The sequence below is a fragment of the Sminthopsis crassicaudata genome, chromosome 5, assembly GCF_048593235.1.
Source record: "Sminthopsis crassicaudata isolate SCR6 chromosome 5, ASM4859323v1, whole genome shotgun sequence".
Taxonomy (NCBI): Eukaryota; Metazoa; Chordata; class Mammalia; order Dasyuromorphia; family Dasyuridae; genus Sminthopsis; species Sminthopsis crassicaudata.
The window spans coordinates 299,752,652-299,774,314 of NC_133621.1; the positions used below are offsets into that span (position 1 = coordinate 299,752,652).

At 42.8% G+C, this 21,663-nt stretch overlaps 1 protein-coding gene across 4 annotated transcripts in view; it reads right to left on the bottom strand.

Moving 5' to 3' along the window:
• Positions 1–21,663, bottom strand: part of CSNK1E (casein kinase 1 epsilon) — a 63,035-nt gene that overhangs the window by 15,879 nt on the left and 25,493 nt on the right. For all 4 annotated transcript variants that reach the window (XM_074271723.1, XM_074271724.1, XM_074271722.1 and 1 more), the window contains exons 3-5: positions 8,475–8,585; positions 7,996–8,144; positions 1,524–1,752 (exon numbers count right to left, since the gene is read on the bottom strand). In XM_074271723.1, the coding sequence (XP_074127824.1) occupies positions 1,524–1,752; positions 7,996–8,144; positions 8,475–8,585 (489 nt within the window). The remainder of the gene's footprint in view (positions 1–1,523; positions 1,753–7,995; positions 8,145–8,474; positions 8,586–21,663) is intronic.

The following is a 21,663-nucleotide window of genomic DNA, read 5'->3' on the forward strand; positions in this document are numbered from 1 at the left end:
CAGGTTATGAAATATGGAGGGAAGTTGACAGGTGTATTCAAATTATTAATTATTATTGACACATTATTAAGGCAAAATCCTAATGCATATCAGCTTGAAGGGGCAGAAAGCTCTCGAATTCAGATTTTACTAGATTATATACTCTATGGGTTTAGAGAATGTCTTATCAAAATTTTTTATTTTTCTAGAATTTAGCACAGTGTTCTGTACCAAGTAGACATAAATATGTTTGTTAAATTAATTTAATCCAATCCCCTTATTTTACATCACCATCATTATCATAACTGTGTCTTCTGTTTTCAAATCTAGTGCTCTTTCCTCTCTACCCCACCAGGTCTTGTGATACAAAAAGAACAGGGATTCCATCATGAAAAGATCCTCATGTCCCAACTGTGTGATTCTGGGTAAGGCCCTTCTAATCTCTTTTATGCTGAGCACAGGCATAAGTGGGTGGGCAGACGAGGCACTAGGTGACCTTTGGATCTCCTCCTCCCTCCAACCCAGGTCCTTTATAACTTCTATGACCATCATAATGTCACCGGACCTGGATGAACTAATCTTTCTCTTCCTCCATGAAATAACCAGATGGCTTCTGACGATCCTTCCAGCCTTTGAGCCAGGGTCCCATGATCTATGATACTGGACAAGTGACCTAGTCTCCTTATCTGTCAAACAAAGGCCTCTGAGGGCCTTGTTTTGGCACCAGTGAAGAGCATCTCTCTGCACAGGGACATCGGCATCCTGAGCTGTCAGAGGAGAGAAAGCCTGCACTGGCAAAGGTACAGACACTTACAGACTTGCATTAAGTATTAATGACTTTCTTTTTAAGATTGAGGGGAGGGGAGCAGCCAGATCCATTTCAATAATCTCCTCCAACTCCATGACCAGAAATGTAGTTTATACTTGATTTTTGCCAAAATAGAAAAGCAGGTTACTAATACTAAGACAAGAACTTTCTCCTACTCTGGGTCAAGCCCAATCTCAGATCTCTACCTCCTTTACCTTCCTTGCCACCCCCAACACTCCCAGTCATAATTTTACCCACACAGTCTAGTCTGTTTCATTTGTAAGTTCTTTCTTTTTCATTTTTTTTTCAATGGGTTTCAGATGAAAGCAGGCTTGGACAAATGGTTAACCCCGCTGTTATTCTTTTTTTAAAATTATAGCTTTTTATTTTCAAAATATATATATGGACTGCTGTTATCCTTTTAAATGTAATGTTTTGTGGACTATTGCAAAGTAGGTAAATGACTTCCTTTTGTGATTGACTAAGAATACTGAGACTTAAGCCACTTCTTTTTAGGATCATTTAAAGCAATCTCAGAACAATTCTAGTAGCATAGAGGATTATAAGAATGACTTATACATCATATTAACTGCTGCTCTTGTTGTTAGTACTATAAATGGTACTGCTCTAATGGGGTCTCCAGTCCATAGCCCAGCTGAGAGGCCATGTGGACTTAAGAGGATGATTACATCCATGTTCAGCCCAGTTCTGCCTTCCCCCAGTTCAGACCACTCACCAATGCCCAAGTGGGTGTTAATGGAAGCATAGCGGGCAGTGCCAGTCAGATTTTTGTTTTCCCGGTAAGGGATATGCTGGTGGGTGCGAGCATCCCGATATTTCTTGGCCAGGCCGAAATCAATGATATACACCAGGTTTCCCTTCTTGCCCAGGCCCATGAGGAAGTTGTCAGGTTTCACGTCCCGGTGGATGAAGTTCTTAGAGTGGATGTACTCAATGCGGCTGATCTGGGGAGGGAGAGAGGCAAGGGTGAGAGTAGTGAATGCCCTGACTCCAAGAAGATGGAGGAGAGAAGGAACTGGGCGTCAATTGGTATAAGACCAAGTCAGGGAAAGATCTGATCCCAACATAGCTCTCCCTCCTCTCATAACATTGTGATAGAATGCCTCCAGTAACTCTACTTCCTGCCTCTGGGTCCTTGCTCAAGCTGTACCCTCTGTCTGGGATGCCCTCTTTCCTTTACTTTGTCAGTTGGATTCTACCCATTCAACCTGTCCAATTCAAATTGCTAATTTCTCCGGGAAACTTCATTACCCTCCTCTGCTAACAAGCTTTTCAGACCTCACAGAGAAAGAAAGAAAGGGGAGGGGGAGGGAAGGAGGGAAGGAAGGAAGGAAGGAAGGAAGGAAGGAAGGAAGGAAGGAAGGAAGGAAGGAAGGAAGGGAGGAAGGAAGGAAGGAAGGAAGGAAGGAAGGAAAGGAAGGAAAGAAAGAAAGAAAGAAAGAAAGAAAGAAAGAAAGAAAGAAAGAAAGAAAGAAAGAAAGAAAGAAAGAAAGAAAGAAAGAAAGAAAGAAAGAAAGAAAGAAAGAAAGAAAGAAAGGAAGGGAGGGAGGGAAGGAGGAAAGAAGGAAGGAAGGAAGGAAGGAAGGAAGAAAGAAAGAAAGAAAGAAAGAAAGAAAGAAAGAAAGAAAGAAAGAAAGAAAGAAAGAAAGAAAGAAAGAAAGAAAGAAAGAAAGAAAGAAAGAAAGAAAGAAAGAAAGAAAGAAAGAAGGGAAGGAAGGAAGGAAGGAAGGAAGGAAGGAAGGAAGGAAAGAAAGAAAGAAAGAAAGAAAGAAAGAAAGAAAGAAAGAAAGAAAGAAAGAAAGAAAGAAAGAAAGAAAGAAAGAAAGAAAGAAAGAAAGAAAGAAAGAAAGAAAGAAAGAAAGAAGGGAGGGAGGGAAGGGAGGAAAGAAGGAAGGAAGGAAGGAAGGAAGGAAGAAAGAAAGAAAGAAAGAAAGAAAGAAAGAAAGAAAGAAAGAAAGAAAGAAAGAAAGAAAGAAAGAAAGAAAGAAAGAAAGAAAGAAAGAAAGAAAGAAAGAAGGAAGGAAGGAAGGAAGAAAGAAAGAAAGAAAGAAAGAAAAAGAAAGAAAGAAAGAAAGAAAGAAAGAAAGAAAGAAAGAAAGAAAGAAAGAAAGAAAGAAAGAAAGAAAGAAAGAAAGAAAGAAAGAAAGAAAGAAAGAAAGAAAGAAAGAAAGGAAGGAAGGAGGGAGGGAGGGAAGGAGGGAAGGAAGGAAGGAAGGAAGGAAGGAAAAGAAAGAAATCCTACCTTCAAGGAGATTACATTCAATTGGAGAGGAGACCATAACACACACACACACACACACACACACACACACACACACACACAGAGAAACATGGAAATATATATTTATATATAAACATATACTTTATATAAGTAGTCTATCATTGCTTATTTATATTTTTTCAACATTTATATTTATTGCTTATATTATTTTTCTATATTTTACATAAACACATATATTTATAGATGATGTAAATATTGTTTTTCCTCATGAATATGTTTATTAATATTAATATATAAATATGTTTCTAAGTGCAGTTAAATTATTAAAACTTCAAGTTGCTCTGAGACTTTTAGGACATTCTGTACAAAGGAAATACTCCAGATCCAGCACTTTATGCACCATGGTGCCCCTAGCTGCCTCTTTAAGGTCTGCAAAGTGATTTGCCCTGCTCCTCCCAACAACCTAGGGGATGAAGGACGACTGGTGGTGGTGTTGTTGTTGCCGTTGTTGTTGTTGTTGTTGTTGTTGTTGTTGTTGTTGTTGTTGTTGTTGTTGTTGTTGTTGTTGTTGTTGTTGTTGTTGTTGTTGTTGTTGTTGTTGTTGTTGATGATGACCCCATATGGGGTACTCTTGGCAAAGATGCCGCAGTGTTTGGCCATTTCCCTTTCTAGCTCATTTTACAGATGAGGAAACTGAGGTGAAACAGAGTGAAGTGACTTGACCACACAGCTAGAAGCATCTGAGCCTGAGATTTGAACTCAGGTCCTCCTGATTCTGGGTATATTTAATATTTTGAAAATAAGGAAACTGAGGCTCAGAGAGGGGAGACCATCTGCCCAAGATGGCACGTAGTGGAAATACCTTCTCAGGCCTCTGGTTTGTCCTGTTACCTCCCTCTCTGTAAGACAAAGAGACCTAGGCTAAAAGCCAGCAAACCTCAGTTCTACTCTCTCAGCTTTGCTGGATTGTTAAGCTGGATGGCTTCAGTCCTTGTCCCTCTGGGCTGCCCATCTATCCACTTCCTTACCTGGATTCCTATTTATCATCATCATCATCATCATCATCATTGTGCTTGTTGAAATCAATGAAGTTTTTGTCCCTCACCCACCCTCACGTTTTTTAGACTGAACCTGTGATTTCATTGGTATAGAATTCCTAGTAAAGATATCTCTACCAATACAGACTGGGACCTGCTCGGCAACTCATTGTCCTGGAGGGCTTCCTAGCAGACTGAGAGTCCAAGGTCACACAGCTGAGGACTACTTCAGAGGCAAGACTTGAACTGGGTCTTCCTGTTTCTGAGACCAGCTCTCTACCCACCAGTGAGCCCCACAGCCCCTCACTCTACCTTTAACCTCTTGTGTTTCATTCCCGGGACTGCTCCAAAGCCAGGCTGCCAACGCCACTTACATCTCATTCCCAGGAGATGAGACCATCCAATGGGGAGCTTCCTCCTCTACCCCCTCAGAGAGCATCCTGTTTTCTCCTGAATGTCAGTCCCCGGGATAGGTTTTCCTATTATATGCTAGATGTCAGCCCTCTACTTCCACGTCTTGTCCCCTTGCGCCTCTAGAATCAGCCATCTCTGCCTTTCTCTCTGCCTTTTCAGTTGCTCCTTGCCACTGAATTCTTCTATCTTTACAAATACACTCAGATGTTACTAATCCTTTTAAAAAAACATGTATACATATATTGGATTTAACATATTTAACATGTATTTGGATTGTCTGCCATCTGGGGGAGGGGGTGGAGGGAAGGAGGGGAAAAGTTGCAACAGAAGGCTTTGCAAGGGTCAATGTTGAAAAATTACCCATGCATCGGTTTTGTAAATAAATTTTGTAAATAAATATATTTTTGTAAATAAAAAGCTTTAATAATAAAAAAGGTTTCCTCTGGCCTTTCTATGTCAGGCAATCATCATCTTCTTTCCTCTTTTCTTTCTTCTCCTTCACTTTTGTCTCCTTTCCTCTCCTTCACTGCTTCTCAAAAGTTTGCATTCTGTTTCATCACTATATGTCAACCCATGTGACGTCCATTTTCCATTCACTAATAAAACTCAGGTGAAATCATGAATGGATTCATGAATGGTAGCCTGGGAAATATACCAGATTTGGAGTCAGAGAATCTGGCTTCGAATACTAATACTTGGTGGCGGTGTGGTCTTGGGCAAGCCCCAACTTTTCTAGGTTCCTTCTCCTGGACTCTAAGTGAAAGGGATATAGGCTGGATGGTCCCCTGTTTCACATGATGAGGCACCCTGATTCTTTACTTCAAGTCTCTTCCCATTCTAGTCCATCATCCATTTAGCCACCAAAACGATTCCGAAAATGCAGCTAATCATGTCACTCCCCTGCTCAATAAACTTCAATGGCTCCCTATCCACTGCAGGATCATATACAAATCCTCTTCCTGGCATTCAAAGCTCTTCATAACCTGACTCCTTATTTTTCCAGCTTTCTTACACCTTACTCCCCCATATGTACTTTTGAATGCAATGACACTAGACTCCTGGCTGTCCCAGGAACAAGACCCTCCATCTTTCATCCCTGAGCATTTTCTCTAGCTGCCCTGGAGTTCCTGGAATACTCTCCTCTGCTCCAACTGCTGAGCTCCTTGGCTGCCTTTAAGTCTCAACTAAAATCCCATCTTCTACAGGAAGCCTTCCTGAATCCTTTTAATTCTAGGGTCTCCCCTCTGTCATTTCCTATTTATCCTGTATAGAGCTTGACTGAATATACATATGTGTGTATACATATATATATATATATATATAAATATATATGCATATATGTATCATCTTCCTCATTAGACTGCCAACTGATACCCTTCTATCCTTTTAAAGTCCAAAGCAGCCTTCCCCATTCCATTAAGGAAGCAATGCCATTCCCGCTCACATCTCACGACTCCGTTTTGTAAATTTCCATCCCTTTACCATGTAATGCTATCACTGTGACTAATGTTTCTGAATGTCTTGTCCCCTTTGGGAATAGAAGCTCCCCAGAGAATGGACCACTGCGCCTTTTCCTTTCCTATATGTTAGAATGTCAAACTAGTTGGGAGTCGAGACTGTCTAAAGATTTCATTTGTATCCTCAGTACTTAGTAGAGGCTTGGTATATAGTAAATGCTTGTAAATGCTCTCATATTCATTCACTATTCAAGTCAAATCAATAGCATTGATTAAGTCAGTCAATCAGGAAACATTTGTTAAGTTTTTACTATATACCAGGCATTGTGTTAAATACTGGGGATACAAAAAGAGGCAAAAAGTCTCAAGGGGCTTACAATCTAATGTGGGAGAGAGATTAAAAAATATAGATAGATAAATAAATAAAAAGACAGACAGAGATAGAAGGAGAAAAAGAAAGATAAAGAGATAGTAAAACATAGACAGAGATAAACAGATAGAAAGATAGAAAGAAAAAGACAGGGAGATAGCTAGATATATGGAAGAAAAAAGAAAAAGAAAGAAAAAAGAGAGAGAAAGAAAGAAAAAAGAGAGAGAAAGAAAGGAAGGAAGGAAGGAAGGAAGGAAGGAAGGAAGGAAGGAAGGAAGGAAGGAAGGAAGGAAGGAAGGTAGGAAGGAAGGAAGGAAGGAAAGTAGGAAGGAAGGAAGGAAGGAAGGAAGGAAGGAAGGAAGGTAGGAAGGAAGGAAGGAAGGAAGGAAGGTAGGAAGGAAGGAAGGAAGGAAGGAAGGAAGGAAGGAAGGAAGGAAGAAAAAGAAAGAAAGAAAGAAAGAAAGAAAGAAAGAAAGAAAGAAAGAAAGAAAGAAAGAAGAAAGAAGAAAGAAAGAAAGAAAGAAAGAAAGAAAGAAAGAAAGAAAGAAAGAAAGAGAAAGAAAGAAAGAAAGAAAGAAAGAAAGAAAGAAAGAAAGAAAGAAAGAAAGAAAGAAAGAAAGAAAGAAAGAAAGAAGGAAGAAGGAAGGAAGGAAGGAAGGAAGGAAGGAAGGAAGGAAGGAAGGAAGGAAGGAAGGAAGGAAGAAAGAAAGAAAGAAAGAAAGAAAGAAAGAAAGAAAGAAAGAAAGAAAGAAAGAAAGAAAGAAAGAAAGAAAGAAAGAAGAAAGAAAGAAAAGAAAGAAAGAAAGAAAGAAAGAAAGAAAGAAAGAAAGAAAGAAAGAAAGAAAGAAAGAAAGAAAGAAAGAAAGAAAGAAAGAAAGAAAGAAAGAAAGAAAGAAAAAGGAAGGAAGGAAGAAAGAAAGAAAGGAAGAAAAATGGATGGGTATACCCACATGCATAGACATACATACATACATACATATATACATACACACATATAAATACAAATGTGTAAATCTGTATGTACACACATGTGTGTGAATGCATATGTATTTATAGGTATATAAACTCATATGTATGCGTTTGTACACATTTATGTGTATTATATGAAATATAACATAGATAATTACATTATATATTTATATAGGGCAGCACAGTGGAGAGAGTGTAGGCTCTGGAGCCAAAAAAACCCAAGTTCAAATTCAGATGAGTCTCTTAACTCTGTCTCAGTTTCTTCATCCATAAAATGAGGTAGAGAAGGAAATGGCAAAGCACTCTGGGAATTTTGCCAAGAAAACCCCAAATAAAGTCACCAAAAGTCAGACAAGATTGAAATAACTGCACAACAACATATATTTACATGTTGTTTTATATATATATATATATACACATACACACACACACACACACACACACACACACACACACACACGCTCAATCCAGGATAAATAGCTAATAAGGGAAGCCTTCCTGTAGAAGGTGGGCTCTAAGCTGGGACTTAAAGGTGGGCAGAAAGGTCAGTGGTCAGTGCTCCAGGCATAGGGGAATGCCCAGAGAAAATGTCTAAAGCCATCTGTTTGACCGGGCCCAGCCAGGAGGCCGGGGTCACTGCATCGGAGAGGTATAGGAGATATAAGAAGACTGGAAGGGAAGGGGGGGGCAGGATGCCAGTTATGTGCTGATGAACTCACCATCTGGTCAGCCAGGAGAAGGACGGTCTTGAGGCTGAACTTGCGGGAACAGAAATTAAAAAGGTCTTCCAGGCTGGGGCCCAGCAGCTCCATCACCATGACGTTGTAGTCCCCCTCTGCGCCACACCACTTGATGGAGGGGATCCCCACTGCGAGGGACAGAGGGCAAAGGACGTCACTCTGAGGTCACAGACAGTCCCCTGCCAACCCCAGCCCCAGCCCCAGGAAAGTCCCATACCCTGAGACACAGGCTCAGGGGATCCCCCTTGTCAAGGAATTCTAGGCCTACAAAGCCCCTTCTTCCCCAAAACTCTGGCAGGCAAAAGGAGGTCCTCACAGGGACCAATAAGTGGCCCAAGGTCACCTGGAGAATCAGAGGAGCCAGGAGTGAAGAAAAAAGGGTCAGGCCCATCTCTCTGACACTATGGAGCCTCCCACCTCCCACAGAAGCCATGTGTCCCCTCGAGGACCCCGCTCACCTCCTCCCTGCATCATCTTGTAGAACTTGCTCTCGATGTGCAGCTGGGGGTGCTTCGTTTTCACACATTCTAGCTTAATGGCCACCTCCTCCCCAGAAGCAATGTTGGCACCTGAAGAGGGAAGCAAGGGGGGATGAGGTCAGAAGGAGTTCCTGGGGAGGAGGAGAAGGAACAGAACTGGGGGACCCTAGAATGGACAAAGTCAAAGAATGGTAGAGCTGGGGGGGAATGTTGGAACAGATGATGTCAGAGCTGGGAGGGAGCCTTAGAATGGAGAATGTCAGAGCTGGGAGGGAGCTTAGAACAGGGGATGTCAGAGCCGGGAGGGAGCTTAGAACAGGGGATGTCAGAGCTGGGAGGGAGCTTAGAACAGGAGATGTCAGAGCTGAGAGGGAGCTTAGAACAGGGGATGTCAGAGCTGGGAGGGAGCTTAGAACAGGAGATGTCAGAGCTGGGAAGGAGCCTAGAACAGGGGATGTCAGAGCTGCGAGGGAGCTTAGAACAGGGGATGTCAGAGCTGGGAGGGAGCTTAGAACAGGGGATGTCAGAGCTGGGAGGGAGCTTAGAACAGGAGATGTCAGAGCTGGGAAGGAGCCTAGAACAGGGGATGTCAGAGCTGGGAGGGAGCCTAGAACAGGGGATGTCAGAGCTGGGAAGGAGCCTAGAACAGGGGATGTCAGAGCTGGGAGGGAACCTGAAAATAAAGAATGTCAGAACTAGTAGAGAACTTTAGAATATGGAATATCAGATCTGGGAGGAAACCTTAGAACAAAGAATGTCAGAGCTGGGAGAGAACCTTAGGACAGAAAATGTCAGAGCAGAGCAGAAACTTTAGAACATGGAATGTCAGAGCTGGGAGGGAATGTTGGAACAGATGATATCAGAGCTGGGAGGGGCCTGAAAACAGGAAATGGCCGGGCTTAGTCGTTAGAGCTGGGAAAGAGATTTTAGAGAACATCTGGTCTTTTTTACAGAGGTAAAGAGACTTATGGGGAGCATTTTGTGCTATTTCAAGGTTTGGAAACATTCTGTCCTTCGATCCTCACGACAACCTGGGAGCTACAGTTGCTTGCCCAGAGTCACGCAGCTAGCCAGAGCCTGAGGCTGGTTTTGAATTCAGGGCTTCCAGGCTGCAGGTCCAGAACACTGATACGCTGCCCAAGGATATCCTTGTAGAACGTGGCGAGGTCAGTACTAGATCTAACTTTCCAGTTTAATCTTCCTTTGCTCCCACTCAAGTTTGTCATGTGTTTACTCAGTAGCAACCAACTGACCACCACCGTCCACATACCACATGATAACACAAGGGAGCAAGGGAGCCCCTCCTCTTCCTCCCACTCAGCCCTGCCCTTTCTTCTATCATCTCCCCAGGTATGTCCCATCTCCCTTCTCCTCCACTTCTGTCACCAAATCCACCAAACCCAGCATTGTCCTTTGTTTCTTCCTTCCTTCATCAGACATGAAGCACTTTCTGGGTCCTGAGCACGCGCCGTAGGGGTGATGCCATCTCCATCTGAGGGCAGCTGACCCCACAGTGAGGAAGAATGGCGAGTGGTCTTTCCAGGTGGCCGATCGTGGGATGGAGTGAAAGGGCGGGTTCAAATTTCAGCTCCGCTCCTGACTATCTGGTCATAGGCAAGTCATTTTCTTTTTTTTCCTTTTTTTTTGCTGAGGCAACTGGGGTTAAGTGACTTGCCCAGGGTCACGTAACTAGGATACAAGTCATTTTTCTGGAATACATTAGCTCCCTGGCCTTAGAGTCTTGGACTCCTGACCAGCCAAACAGTGACCCTAATCCAAAGGGCTCGACCTCCATCTGCTGGCTGTGGAGCAACCTCAGCTCTGCCAGACAGGCTCAAACCTGGGTCTTCCTCCCGAGAAAGCCTCCCTGGGGTGGGAAGTGGGAGCCGTGGCTGCCCTCCTCCCATCCCAGAGTCCTCCCACCTGAATTCTCCTCCCAGAGCCTCATCCAGAGTCGTAGCAACTACCCCGCCAAAGGCCTCAGCCCTGGGCCAGGGCTTCCGGCTGGCTCTGGGGCCACAGAGGCAGGTTTCGTTCTTCCTAAGTGTGAGAAACCTCCCAACGTCCCAGGAGGTGGCCCCCAATCCCACCTGAAGTCATTATCTGGGCCCTTGTGGAGGACGGGATCTTTGTTCAGGTGGGTGCCGGACTCAGTGGCCCCAGAAGTCCCCTTGATTCCTACCGTTCCTTGCAAGGGATCCATGGAGCCTCGCCTTTGAGCCCCGGGCCTTCTCTTCCTCAAATTTCTCAGTCTTACTGCCAGCGAAGTCCTGGATTCCCCATGTGGGCTCCTGAACCCACTTAGTTCCCTGGGGTTACGGACTGTCTACACCGGATCCCAGATTGCCCTGCTGCCTTTGGCCCTCCTTTTGGCCACTAACTCCTGGTCCTTCATTCAGGCACCCACTGGTTCTTCCCTTGTCTGCTCCCAGGCACTGTGGGCCACGTGAAGGCCATCTCTAGATTTCCGAACCACACAGGGTTAAAACAAAGACTGTGGGAAAGGGAGAATACCTCCAGAAGAGACTGAGGCAATGTACCTTCTCTCCCTTACAGAGGCAGGAGGCAATAGGAGCGGGATGTTACATACACTGACAGATGTAGCTGGTACGTCGCTTAGTTTTGCTAAAATGTTTTCCCCACCCTACTTTTTAAACTTTCTTCTCTTGCTTCCTTCCTTTCTTTCTTTTTTCCTTCCTTTCTCCCTTTTTTCTTAATTTCTTTCTTTTTCTTCCTTTCTCCCTCCTTCCTTTCTTTCTTAGTTTCTGTCTTCTTTCTATATTTGCTTTTTCCTTCCTTCTTTCTCTCCTTGTTTCCTTTCTTTCTCCCTCCTTCCTCTCTTTCTTTCTTTCTATATCTTTCTTTCCTCCCTTCCTCCCTCCTTTATTAATTTCTATCTTTTCCTTCCTTCTTTCCTTCCTTTCTCCTTCCATCTCTCCTTCCTTTCTTTCTTTTTCTTCCTTTCTTTCTTAATTTCTTTCTTTCTTTTTTCTTTTCTTTCCTTCCTCCCTCTCTTCCTCTTTTCTTATTTTCTTTCTTTTCCTTTCTTCTTTCATTTCTCCTTTCCTTCCTTCCTTTCTTCCTCCCTCCTTCCCTTCTCCTTGTTTGTTTCCTTCTTTCTTTGGTTTTTTGAGGCTGGGTCTCCCTATCTTACCCAGGTTAAAAATACAGTGGTTATTCTTGGGTTGATCCCATTACTGATCAGCACAAGGCAGGAAAAAGAAATGGAAGGAGATAAGCATTTATATGACACCTACTGTGTTGCTGGCACTGTGTTAAACACTCTACAAATATCTCATTTCATCCTCATATCAATCCTGGGAAATAGATGCTATTATTATCCCCATTTTACAGTTGAGAAAACTGAGGCAAAGGCTGAGTTGCCAAGGATGGCACAGCAAGTTGGTAACTGAAGCCTTCCTGACTCCAGGCTCAGAGCCTGCTTCCTTTCTAATCTGGGCCTGTACCCCTCACCTTGGGCATCTGGAGTCCACCATATTGATGTGATTCATTAGCCCAACTGCAAGCTCAAGAGATCTGCCCTTCTCATCAGTGGGATTATAGGTTTCCAGCATTCTGCCTGGTTCTTTATTCTTTGTCATAGGGAGTGGCTCCATGGAAAGGGAAGAGGGGAGGGCAAGATTTGCAACTGAAAGTCATAAACAAAATGAAATGTATTCACAAATCTAAAAAAAGAGAGAGAATATCTATTAAAGAAATCTCCTCAGTCTAGACTGAGTGGGTGGTTCGAGCTTGCTGGCTATTGTCTAGCTTAAGTCCTCCTGGACTACTCGGGCTCTTCACAAGGCCCCCTCCCAAAGTGTTCTCATCTTCTCTGTTCCCAGGCCATCCCCAGCCAATTTAGATTGGTCAGTCAAGTGCCATGGATGGCTCATGATTCCAAGTCCTTTCCCACCAATCAGGGAATCTCCCAAGTACTTTAGAACTCCATTTTCATTTGGCTCCTAGGTAATGGCCTTTGAAAATGGAGAAGGCAAAGATTCTCCCATTGAGAATATTATTGTATTAATATACAGGTGCATTCTTGTCCAGAAAAAAAGAAATTAATTTAATCAGACGGGCCATTTCCCCCAAAGTTCCTACAAAATAAGCCGCAGATCTGCTGCCCAGCAGGCTCCCAGAAAGCTGTCTTCCAGCACCTCCTCTACCTCTACCTGAACCCAGAAAGCCCAGACAGTCCCTCCTCCAAGGCCCTACTTGTCTCCCAGGTGTCTGGCAAGAAGGAGGCTCCAAGATTCTATCTGATATAAATTTTGTGAGTGGGTCAACCACAGTTCCAATGTGCAGTCAAAGACTAACAAGTACCTTTCTTCTAATCTCACTTTCCTTAACCAGGAATGGGTTGAATGATCCAGGGATGATCCCTAGTTCCAGGGAGGGGGAGGAACCACCCTCTCCAAATATTTCTGAAACCAAGACAGACTCACAAGCCATGGAGGATGCCTTTGTATGGCCCTGTGAGGAGGGAAGACCTTCTCAACTATCCCAACACCTAGCCAGTTCTCATCTACCTTAATACCTCCAGGACTCAACTATCCCAACACCTAGCCAGGACTTAACTATACTAATAACTATTCAGCACTCAGCTATCCTAATACTCAGCCAGGACTCAACTATCCTAATACCTCCAGGACTCAACTATCCCAATACCTAGCCAGGACTTAGCTAGCCCAATACCCAGCCAGGGCTCAATTATCCTAATATCCAGCCAAGAAGGGCCAGAAAAAAAACTAGAGAATCTCAAAGCCTCCAAGCAATGATCTGCAAATCCAACTGAGATCTGAAGAAGCAGATTGTCAATGGATAGTCAAGTACAGAAGACATGGGTTCAAGTCCTCTTCCTCAAGCACATATTAGCGGTGCGATCCTGGGAAAGTCATGTAGCCATTCTAGGTCTCAGTTTCCCGTTCTGTAAAATGAGTGGATTGAGCTAAATGGTTTTCAAGGTATCTTCCAACTCTAAATCTCTGGGACAATGAACCTTTGACCTCTCTGAACCTCACATTCCTTCTGTGTGAAACAAGGAGGTTGGACAAGGTACCCTTTGGAACCTTTCCAGCTCTAAAGTTTCCTGCTCTAAATAATCACCTTAATGAGTCTTTCAAAGACCTGGAAAACAGGTATACTTTATGTATTTATTCTTCTCTTGCCTACTTTGGGGCCCCACCATCATGGAGCATCAGAACTGCAAGGGGCCCTAGATCTCATTTGGTTTAACCCCATCATCATTATCATCATCATCATCATAATGAGTAAGAATAATAACTGATATTTATATAAACCTTCAAAGTTTGCAAAGCTCTTTTACATCATTATCTCAGTGGATCCTCAAAATAAGCCCAGGAGATAGGTAGTTATGGGTATGAGTAGAATAACAATTATACTCATTTGACAGATGGGTAAACTGAGGCTGGTACAGGGCAAAGTCTCACAGGCCCAAGTTCCCATAATAAGTTAGTGGCTGTGCTAAAATGAGCACCTAAAATTACCCAGGCATATTCTTTGTAAATAAAAAGCTTTCATAAAAAATAAATTAATTAAGCACCCAAGTCTCATGACTCTCAGGACAGAGTTCTTTTCTGCTTGATAATTATAATTATACACAGCATTTATAGAGTACTTGAAGGTTTGCACATACTTTCCACACATTATCTCACTAGAGTCCCACTAACAACCCTGTGAGGCAGATGATGCTGGCCATTTTACAGATTTGCCTGTAATTATCATCATTATGGCCATTTTACAGATGGGGAAACAAAGTCAGAGAGTTCATAAAGAGACTAGCCAGCTGGGAGGTGTCTGGGGCAGGATTCTAACTTAGGCCTGATTTCCTGACACTGAGTCAACATATGAACAGCCTCATTCTCAGGACGCAACAGGACCTGCAATGAATCACATTTTATGGCAGGATTAAGGATGAGGGACTTGGACACCATCTTTTTTCCTTTTTAACTTGTTTTCCCAGAAGACTAGGTAAATTTGGGGAAAAATAAGCTTCTGATTTTGACCAATGCTCTCTACACTGTTAGAAACTGCCTCTAACCAAACAGGCCTGAGTGGGAGTAGCCTGACATAAATTACTTTTTCAAGGTCACCAAGTAAATATCTGGGGCAGGATTCAAAGATGTGGAGACTTCCTTTATTGTCTTGGAAAGTCGTCATTAAGTGCAATTAAGTGACTTGTCCAAGGTCACACAGTCAGTGTATGTAGAAATAAGACCAGACCCCACGTCTTTCTGAGACCTTAGCCTCTCCAAAAACAAACCCAAACAGTCTCAGGCTGGTCGATTTTTCTGGTTGGAAGACGCCATACAAAGTGACTCTAACTTCGCAAATGGAAGGAACAACAAAGCAATCAGAACTAAATTTTGAAATGATTCCTTTAAAGAGATGGGGAACAATGGGTATGGAACACTACATATCCTGTAGGAAAGAATAAATTAAGAAATGAAGGTAATATAAAAACAATTTTTAAAAAATTTTAATTTTCCTTGTAATTTGCAAGGCTGAAACTAGAGATCTCTGAGACCCATTCACAGCTTCAATCAACCAACCAAAGAACATTTGTGGGACAGAGCAGGCCAATAGACAGACCTAGCTTCAAATCCTACCTGTGTCTGATCACTAGTTGTAGTCATTTTTATGTCATTTTTACCCACGTATCCTCTTTTCTTGCTAAACACTGGAAGCTACAAAGGTAATGAAGAAGTGTTTTGACCAAGAACTATTGGCAGTATGTGACAGAGTCGGGATTTGAACTCAGGGACTCTGGTTGCAAAGCAGAGCTGTCTCCAGTAACTCCCCCAAAGATGCCCATGTCTCTAAATGAAGTACTCCATGTTCCCTCCCGAGCGGAAGAAACCAAAAGGCAGATTCTGACCTGGTCTTTCTGGAAGGGTGCAGCCCCAAATTCAATAGCACACTTGGGGAGGTAATGAGTTCCCCAGCACTGGAGATCAAAAAGCAGAGGACCTCTCATTACTCTCATATATCCAGAGCTAGATTGGCCCTCAAAGCCCATTCAATAGAAAAGGAAAAGGCAAATTTGGACCTGGACTCCCAGAATGGTACAGTCCCAAGAACCAGCCCAAAGTACAATAGCACACTTGGGGAGATAGAGTTCCCCAATATCAGAGATCAAGAAACAGAGGACTTCTTATTTATGGATTGTACATCCATTGATTGGCTCTCAGAGCCCATTCTACCAAAAAGGAAAATAAGTCCAGAGAGGTGAATGGCTTGTCCAAAGTCACTCAGTTAATAAGTCACAGGCGCAGGATTTGAATCCAGGGTCTCTGCTCTGGAACAAATGTGTCCTTACTCTATATCCCTATTACAAGTTTGTAGCATGTTTAAGGGGAAGGGGATGGGGGCAAGGAAAGAGAAAATTTTGGACCACAAGGTTTTGTAAGAGTAAATGTTGGAAACTATGTTTGCATATAATTTGAAAATTTTTAAAAAAACTATTATTTTTTTAAAAAGGGATATGACAAGACATCTTTATCCATTCCCCTCCAGAGGTAAGGGCCTATGAGTATGGAACAATGAATGTAATATGTTATTTTAAGATATGTTCATTGATTTTGATTTTTTCTTTTTTTATTCATTTCTTTTTCCTTCTTTCTTTTCCTTCTTTCTTTTTCCTTCTTTCTTTCTCTTTCTTTCTCTTTCTTTCTTTCTTTCTTTCTTTCTTTCTTTCTTTCTTTCCTTCCTTCCTTCCTTCCTTCCTTCCTTCCTTCCTTCCTTCCTTCCTTCCTTCCTTCCTTCCTTCCTTCCTTCCTTCCTTCCTTCCTTCCTTCCTTCCTTTCTTTCTTCCTTTCTTTCTTTCTTTCTTTCTTTCTTTCTTTCTTTCTTTCTTTCTTTCTTTCTTTCTTTCTTTCTTTCTTTCTTTCTTTCTTTCTTTCTTTCTTTCTTTCTGCTGAGGCAATTGGGGTTAAGTGACTTGTCCAAGATCACACAGCTAGGAAGTGTTAAGTGTCTGAGGTCACATTTGAACTCAGGTCCTCCTGACTTCAGGGCTGGTGTTCTATCCATTGTGCTACCTAGTTGTCCCTCATTTCTTTTTTTCTTGGGAAAAAAAGTTTTACATTTTACAAATGTTTGACAATAATTTATATCAAAATAAAATAATAAAATATCAATTAAAATATATTTTAATTGAGATATATATATAAAGGAGTTTGTAGAAAGGAATCCAACTTTTGAGCTTCCCCCCAGATCCAAGATTCTAGAAATCCCAGCTGAGTTTCCTTGCTATTTCTGAATCCCAGCTTCCTCATTTATAGAGGAGGAAGCTGAACTCTGGTCCTAGAGCAGGGGAGGGGACACAGGACTTGGCAGCAGCCCAAGGGCAGAGTCCTCCACCAAAATACACCTGGAGGATGAAGGGCTGAGAGCTGTATCTGTGTTTGTGTGGATGGCACAGACTGACCAATCCCTCCTCTCCCCTCTTCTCCCATGTGGAGGGGCCAGAGTCCAAGAGGAGGCCTGAACACCACCCTGATTGCTACTGGGCAGCACAAGCTGTTCCAGATATTCATTCGGGAGGCTCAGAGTCCAAGGTGTTTCTCCAATCTCCCATCTGGATAACAGGGCAGGAGATGTCAAGGGAGTGGGGAGAAGGAGCCAGGAAGGGTCCCTCCCAGCGTTCCCCCAGCAACGGGCTAGAACTGAACATTCCCTTCTAGGCAAGTGGCCTGGGAGAGGAAGGACACTCTGGCCTTGTCCTGTCAAGACACTGATCTCACAGATGGGGGATCCCCACTGTGTCTACCCCCAGGAGATCTGGGAGTAGGGCCAAGATTTTCACAGATGTGAGACTCCCTCCATCTCCTGGACACACATCATTCCCAGATCCCCCATCCTGCCTGCCCACAGGTCAAGCATAGCACTCTCCCGTCAGAGGAAAGAGTTCTCTCAACAGCTCTCCTGAAGGCCTAGGTGGACCAGAACTCAGGTCCATTGGATTATATGGTCACAGGTTCAATGCATTAAGAGTCAGAAAGGACTTAAAAAACCATCAAGTCTAATCTGTTCATCTTACAAACGAGGAAACAGCATCTCTTAAGTCAAGTGACTTATCTAAGATCATCCAGCTGGTCAGGAGCTGAGACTTGAACCCAGGTCTACTAACTCTTAAATCCAGTCTTTTTTCCTTGGGAGGAAAGTCACCAGGGCAGGGGGAAGGAGAGGAAGGGGTGTTTTGGTCCTTTTGTCCTTTCCCTGCTCTCCTCTCACAGGCAAAGGCATAGAGGAATCCCACAAGGACAGAGGCCATCAGGGTGGCTCCTAGTTTCCAAAGACAGTTAGTCTTGTTCTACTTGGCTTTGCTTGGAGCATTGGAGGGAAGGAAGTTGAGTCTTGATATAATTAGACTTGACCACAAGAGACAGGGGAGGCCTCCCCCTCCTAAAGCAGAGGCTAGATGACCAGTCAGTCATATTTTAATGAGGATTTTCTGGGAGTCTTGACTGGACTAAGGAGCTACTGAGCTCCCTCTGAGCTAGCCAGCTCTGAGATCTGTGATCAGAGCAGAATCTTATTCAGTTGTAGACTTTCTGACAAACCAGAGATCATAGATCAAGGACTGAAAAAGACCCCTCCAAAGAGGGCTACAGTCAAAGAAGCTGAAGCCCAGGGAGGTAAGATGACTGGGCAGATAGGTAGATTTAGTACATTTTCTACCGTGTTTCCCCGATAATAAGACCTATCCTGAAAATAAGACACCCACATACTCTTTAATATTCCGCTAAAATAAGCCCTCCCCCGAAAATAAGCCCTATCGAACTTACTATGAAAACGGTCATCATGGTGATCCCCTGCGCTATATGCTGCGTAGCGGTACCTTCAGTAAGCAGCGCCGCCCTCCCCTCCCGGGTGAAATGCACGTCGCGCTCCGAGCTGCATCCAATCAGAGCTGCAGCAGTGAGCGCGTCATCCTCTTCTTCCCTGGTGATTTGCTTGCTGGCGCTACTGAGAGCAGCGCCGCGGAGTAGAGCTGAGACAGGACCATCTAAAAACTCGGTAAGTTCAGTAAGCGATGGAGAATAAAATAAGCACTCAGGGGGCATGATGGAGGCTAAAAGGGGCATGATGGAGGCTAAAATGGGCATGATGGAGGATAAAAGGGGCATGATGGAGGATAAAATAAGCCCTCCCCTGAAAATAAGCCCTCTGGTGTTTTTTAGTCCCAAAAAAATAATAAGACAGTGTCTTATTATCGGGGAAACACGGTATATCATACCTGTTATACTTTTTTTTATATAATTCTTTTTGCAAGGTAATTGGGGTTAAGTGACTAGTCCAGGGTCACACAGTAAGTGCTAAGTATCTGACTGAATTTGAACTCAGATTCTTCTGACTTTAGGGTCGGTGCTCTATCCATTGTGCCATCTAGATGCCTTATTATACTTTAATAAACATTTCTTCCTGAAGACTAGAGTCAGAAAATATAGCTCTTCCTACCAGCCCCAAATATTTTATCTATTGGACCTGAAGTCAGGAAGATCTGAATTCAAATCCTACCCCGAACACTTAAAACCTTTGTGACCCTAACAACCCCTAAGTTGTGTCATCCAACCTCTATCTGCCTCAGTTTATTCATCTGTAAAATTGGTATAGTAATAATAACATCTATTTTTCAGGGTGGTTGTGAGAATCAAATGAAATATTTATAAAGGGTGTTGCTAAACCTTAAAGCGCTATAAGCTAGTTATTAAGTTATTATTATCTTCATTTTCTAAGTTCATAGATATAGGCTCAGAGACCATCTAATTTTATTTTATAAAGGAGGATAGGGAGGTCCATAACCTAGGTCATACAGCTAGTAAATGCCAGAGAGAGGATTTGAACCTACCTTTTAACTCTGAAGCCAGGGCTCTGTATCTCCCCGCCCACTGTGGCTTAAGGGAGTGGCCAGACTCCATCACCTCCACTGCCCAAATTCCCAGATTTCTCATTTCAGTAATTCTAGTGATCCGGCCTAACTTGGGACAGGCAACATTGGCTTTGGAGTCAAAAGAACTGGGTTTCAATTCTGAGTTTTGTTCTTAATTCCTGGGTGAACAGCCCAATCACTTCACTTATATGGGCCTCAGTTTCCCCATCCATAAAATTACAAAGTTGAAGCAGAAGGCCCCTGAGGCCCCTTCCTTCTATGTCTAAACCATGAGCCTATGATCCAACCATTCAATGATCTTTAAAATCCCTTTCAGTTTTAGGGCTTCTGCTCCCTTGTTGCAGACTGGATTGGTCCCTTATGATGGAAAGAAAGGAAAAGTCTCTTCATGGGAGCAGGCCCGAGAAGGAGGAAGTGAGCAGAAGGCACACTTCTGCCATTTTGCTCTTCTGGCTGCTAAGCATTGCAGGGAACTTGAAGGGGGAGGGGAGGAAGCAGGCCTCAACTCCCACTCTCCATTTCTGGTTTACTATCCCCAGCCTTGCCAAACTGGTTTCAAAATCAAGAGTCGGGGGTGGGGTGTTGCAGGTTTTGCTGGGGGCCTGCAGGTTTCTTTCAAGGATTAAACTTGGCAAATTTGGAACACAAAGTTTTGCAAAGGTGAATGTTAAAAATTATCTGCAATTTTTTTTGAAAAATAAAATACTATTAAAAAAAAAAAAAAAGGATTAAATTTGGTTCTGATCTTTCAGGAGGATGAGAATGGGAAGCCTGAGCAGCCTGATTAAGGATAAAAAATTAGGAATACTGCTCTAAGGATACATGGAGCCTCCTTAAAAGTCAAAGAACAGACTCAATCACCTGTGTGATCTTAAACATATATTTTTTCTTTCTCAGTAATATTTTATTTTTCCAAAGATAGTTTTCAACATTCGTTTTTGTAAGACCTTGTGTTCCAAATTTTTCTTTCTCCTTTCTCCTCTTATCCACCCCCAACCAAGAGAGCAAATAATCTGATATAGGTTAAATAGGTGCAATCCCTTTTAAACATATTTCCATATTTATTGGACCAGTTTCTAATCCTGTCTGGCCTCCCTTTCCTCACCTCTAAAGTACAGATACTAATGCCAGTTCTGTTACATGTTATATGTTACTATTTCCTAGGGTTACTGTTGAAATTCAAATGAGAAACGTTTAATGAAATGCTACATTGTCAAGTAGAGTGCAAAGAGCCATGTCTCTGTAGTTAGAAGTCCTGGGTTCAAATCTTACCACTGATGAGTACTATCTGGGCAAATCACTAAACTTCTATAAAAAGAGACCTTGAAGTCCTTTCTCATTGAGGTAAATCTAGGCCCTATGGTCTTATTATAATGGTTGTGTAAGGGGAGGGGGAGATTTAGATCTGGAACAACCCTTAGAGATTGCCTGGGGTTAAGAAAAACATAATAACAATATTTCATTATAATTAGTTTCCTTTGGATTCATATGTATTTAAAATCATGATTCTCCAGCCTGCCAGAGGGGTCCATAACAGACACAGAAAGGCTAAGAACCCCTGCTCTAGTCCAATCTCTCATTTTATTTATTTTAATCAATTTTTCATCTCTTTCTTTATTCTGACATTGACATTGACAAACACGGACATTTCCACCAACCCATTTTACAGATGAGGAAACAGACCTAAAGAATAGAAATGACTTTTCCAACATCTCACAGTCAAATCTGTGGCAGAGCTGAGACTAGAAATGAGGTAACCTAGGCAGATGACTATTTGAGACTCTTTTTCCACCATGGACCACACTGATAACTCAGGACGTGTGCTGTGTTAGGACAGAAGACATTCAGCAGGCTGTTTTTTCCCCTACAAGCTTTCTCCACATATTTCAGATAAAAAAGGAGAGCTGGGATTTCCATAAGGCCTTGAAAACAAACATGAGAGCCTCAGGCTGGGGTTGTAAGTCTAGCAACCACAGAAATGAGAGCAGATGGGACTGTCTAAGCGAAAGTAAGGTAAGAAAGTCACAGATCAAGGGGATGAAAGAGAAATAACTATGTGAAATGCAGGAGGGGTGTTCTTTCTAGCTCATGCTTCCATAGTTCTTTATTTCAAAAGTTATTCCCCTCTACAACTCAGAGGGGGGGGTAGTATTTTACAAAGGAGAAAATTAAGATTCAGAGAGTCTTTCTGACTTGCCTATGGCTGTCCAGAGTATTTCAAATCCAGCCTCTGGACTCCGCATCCACACA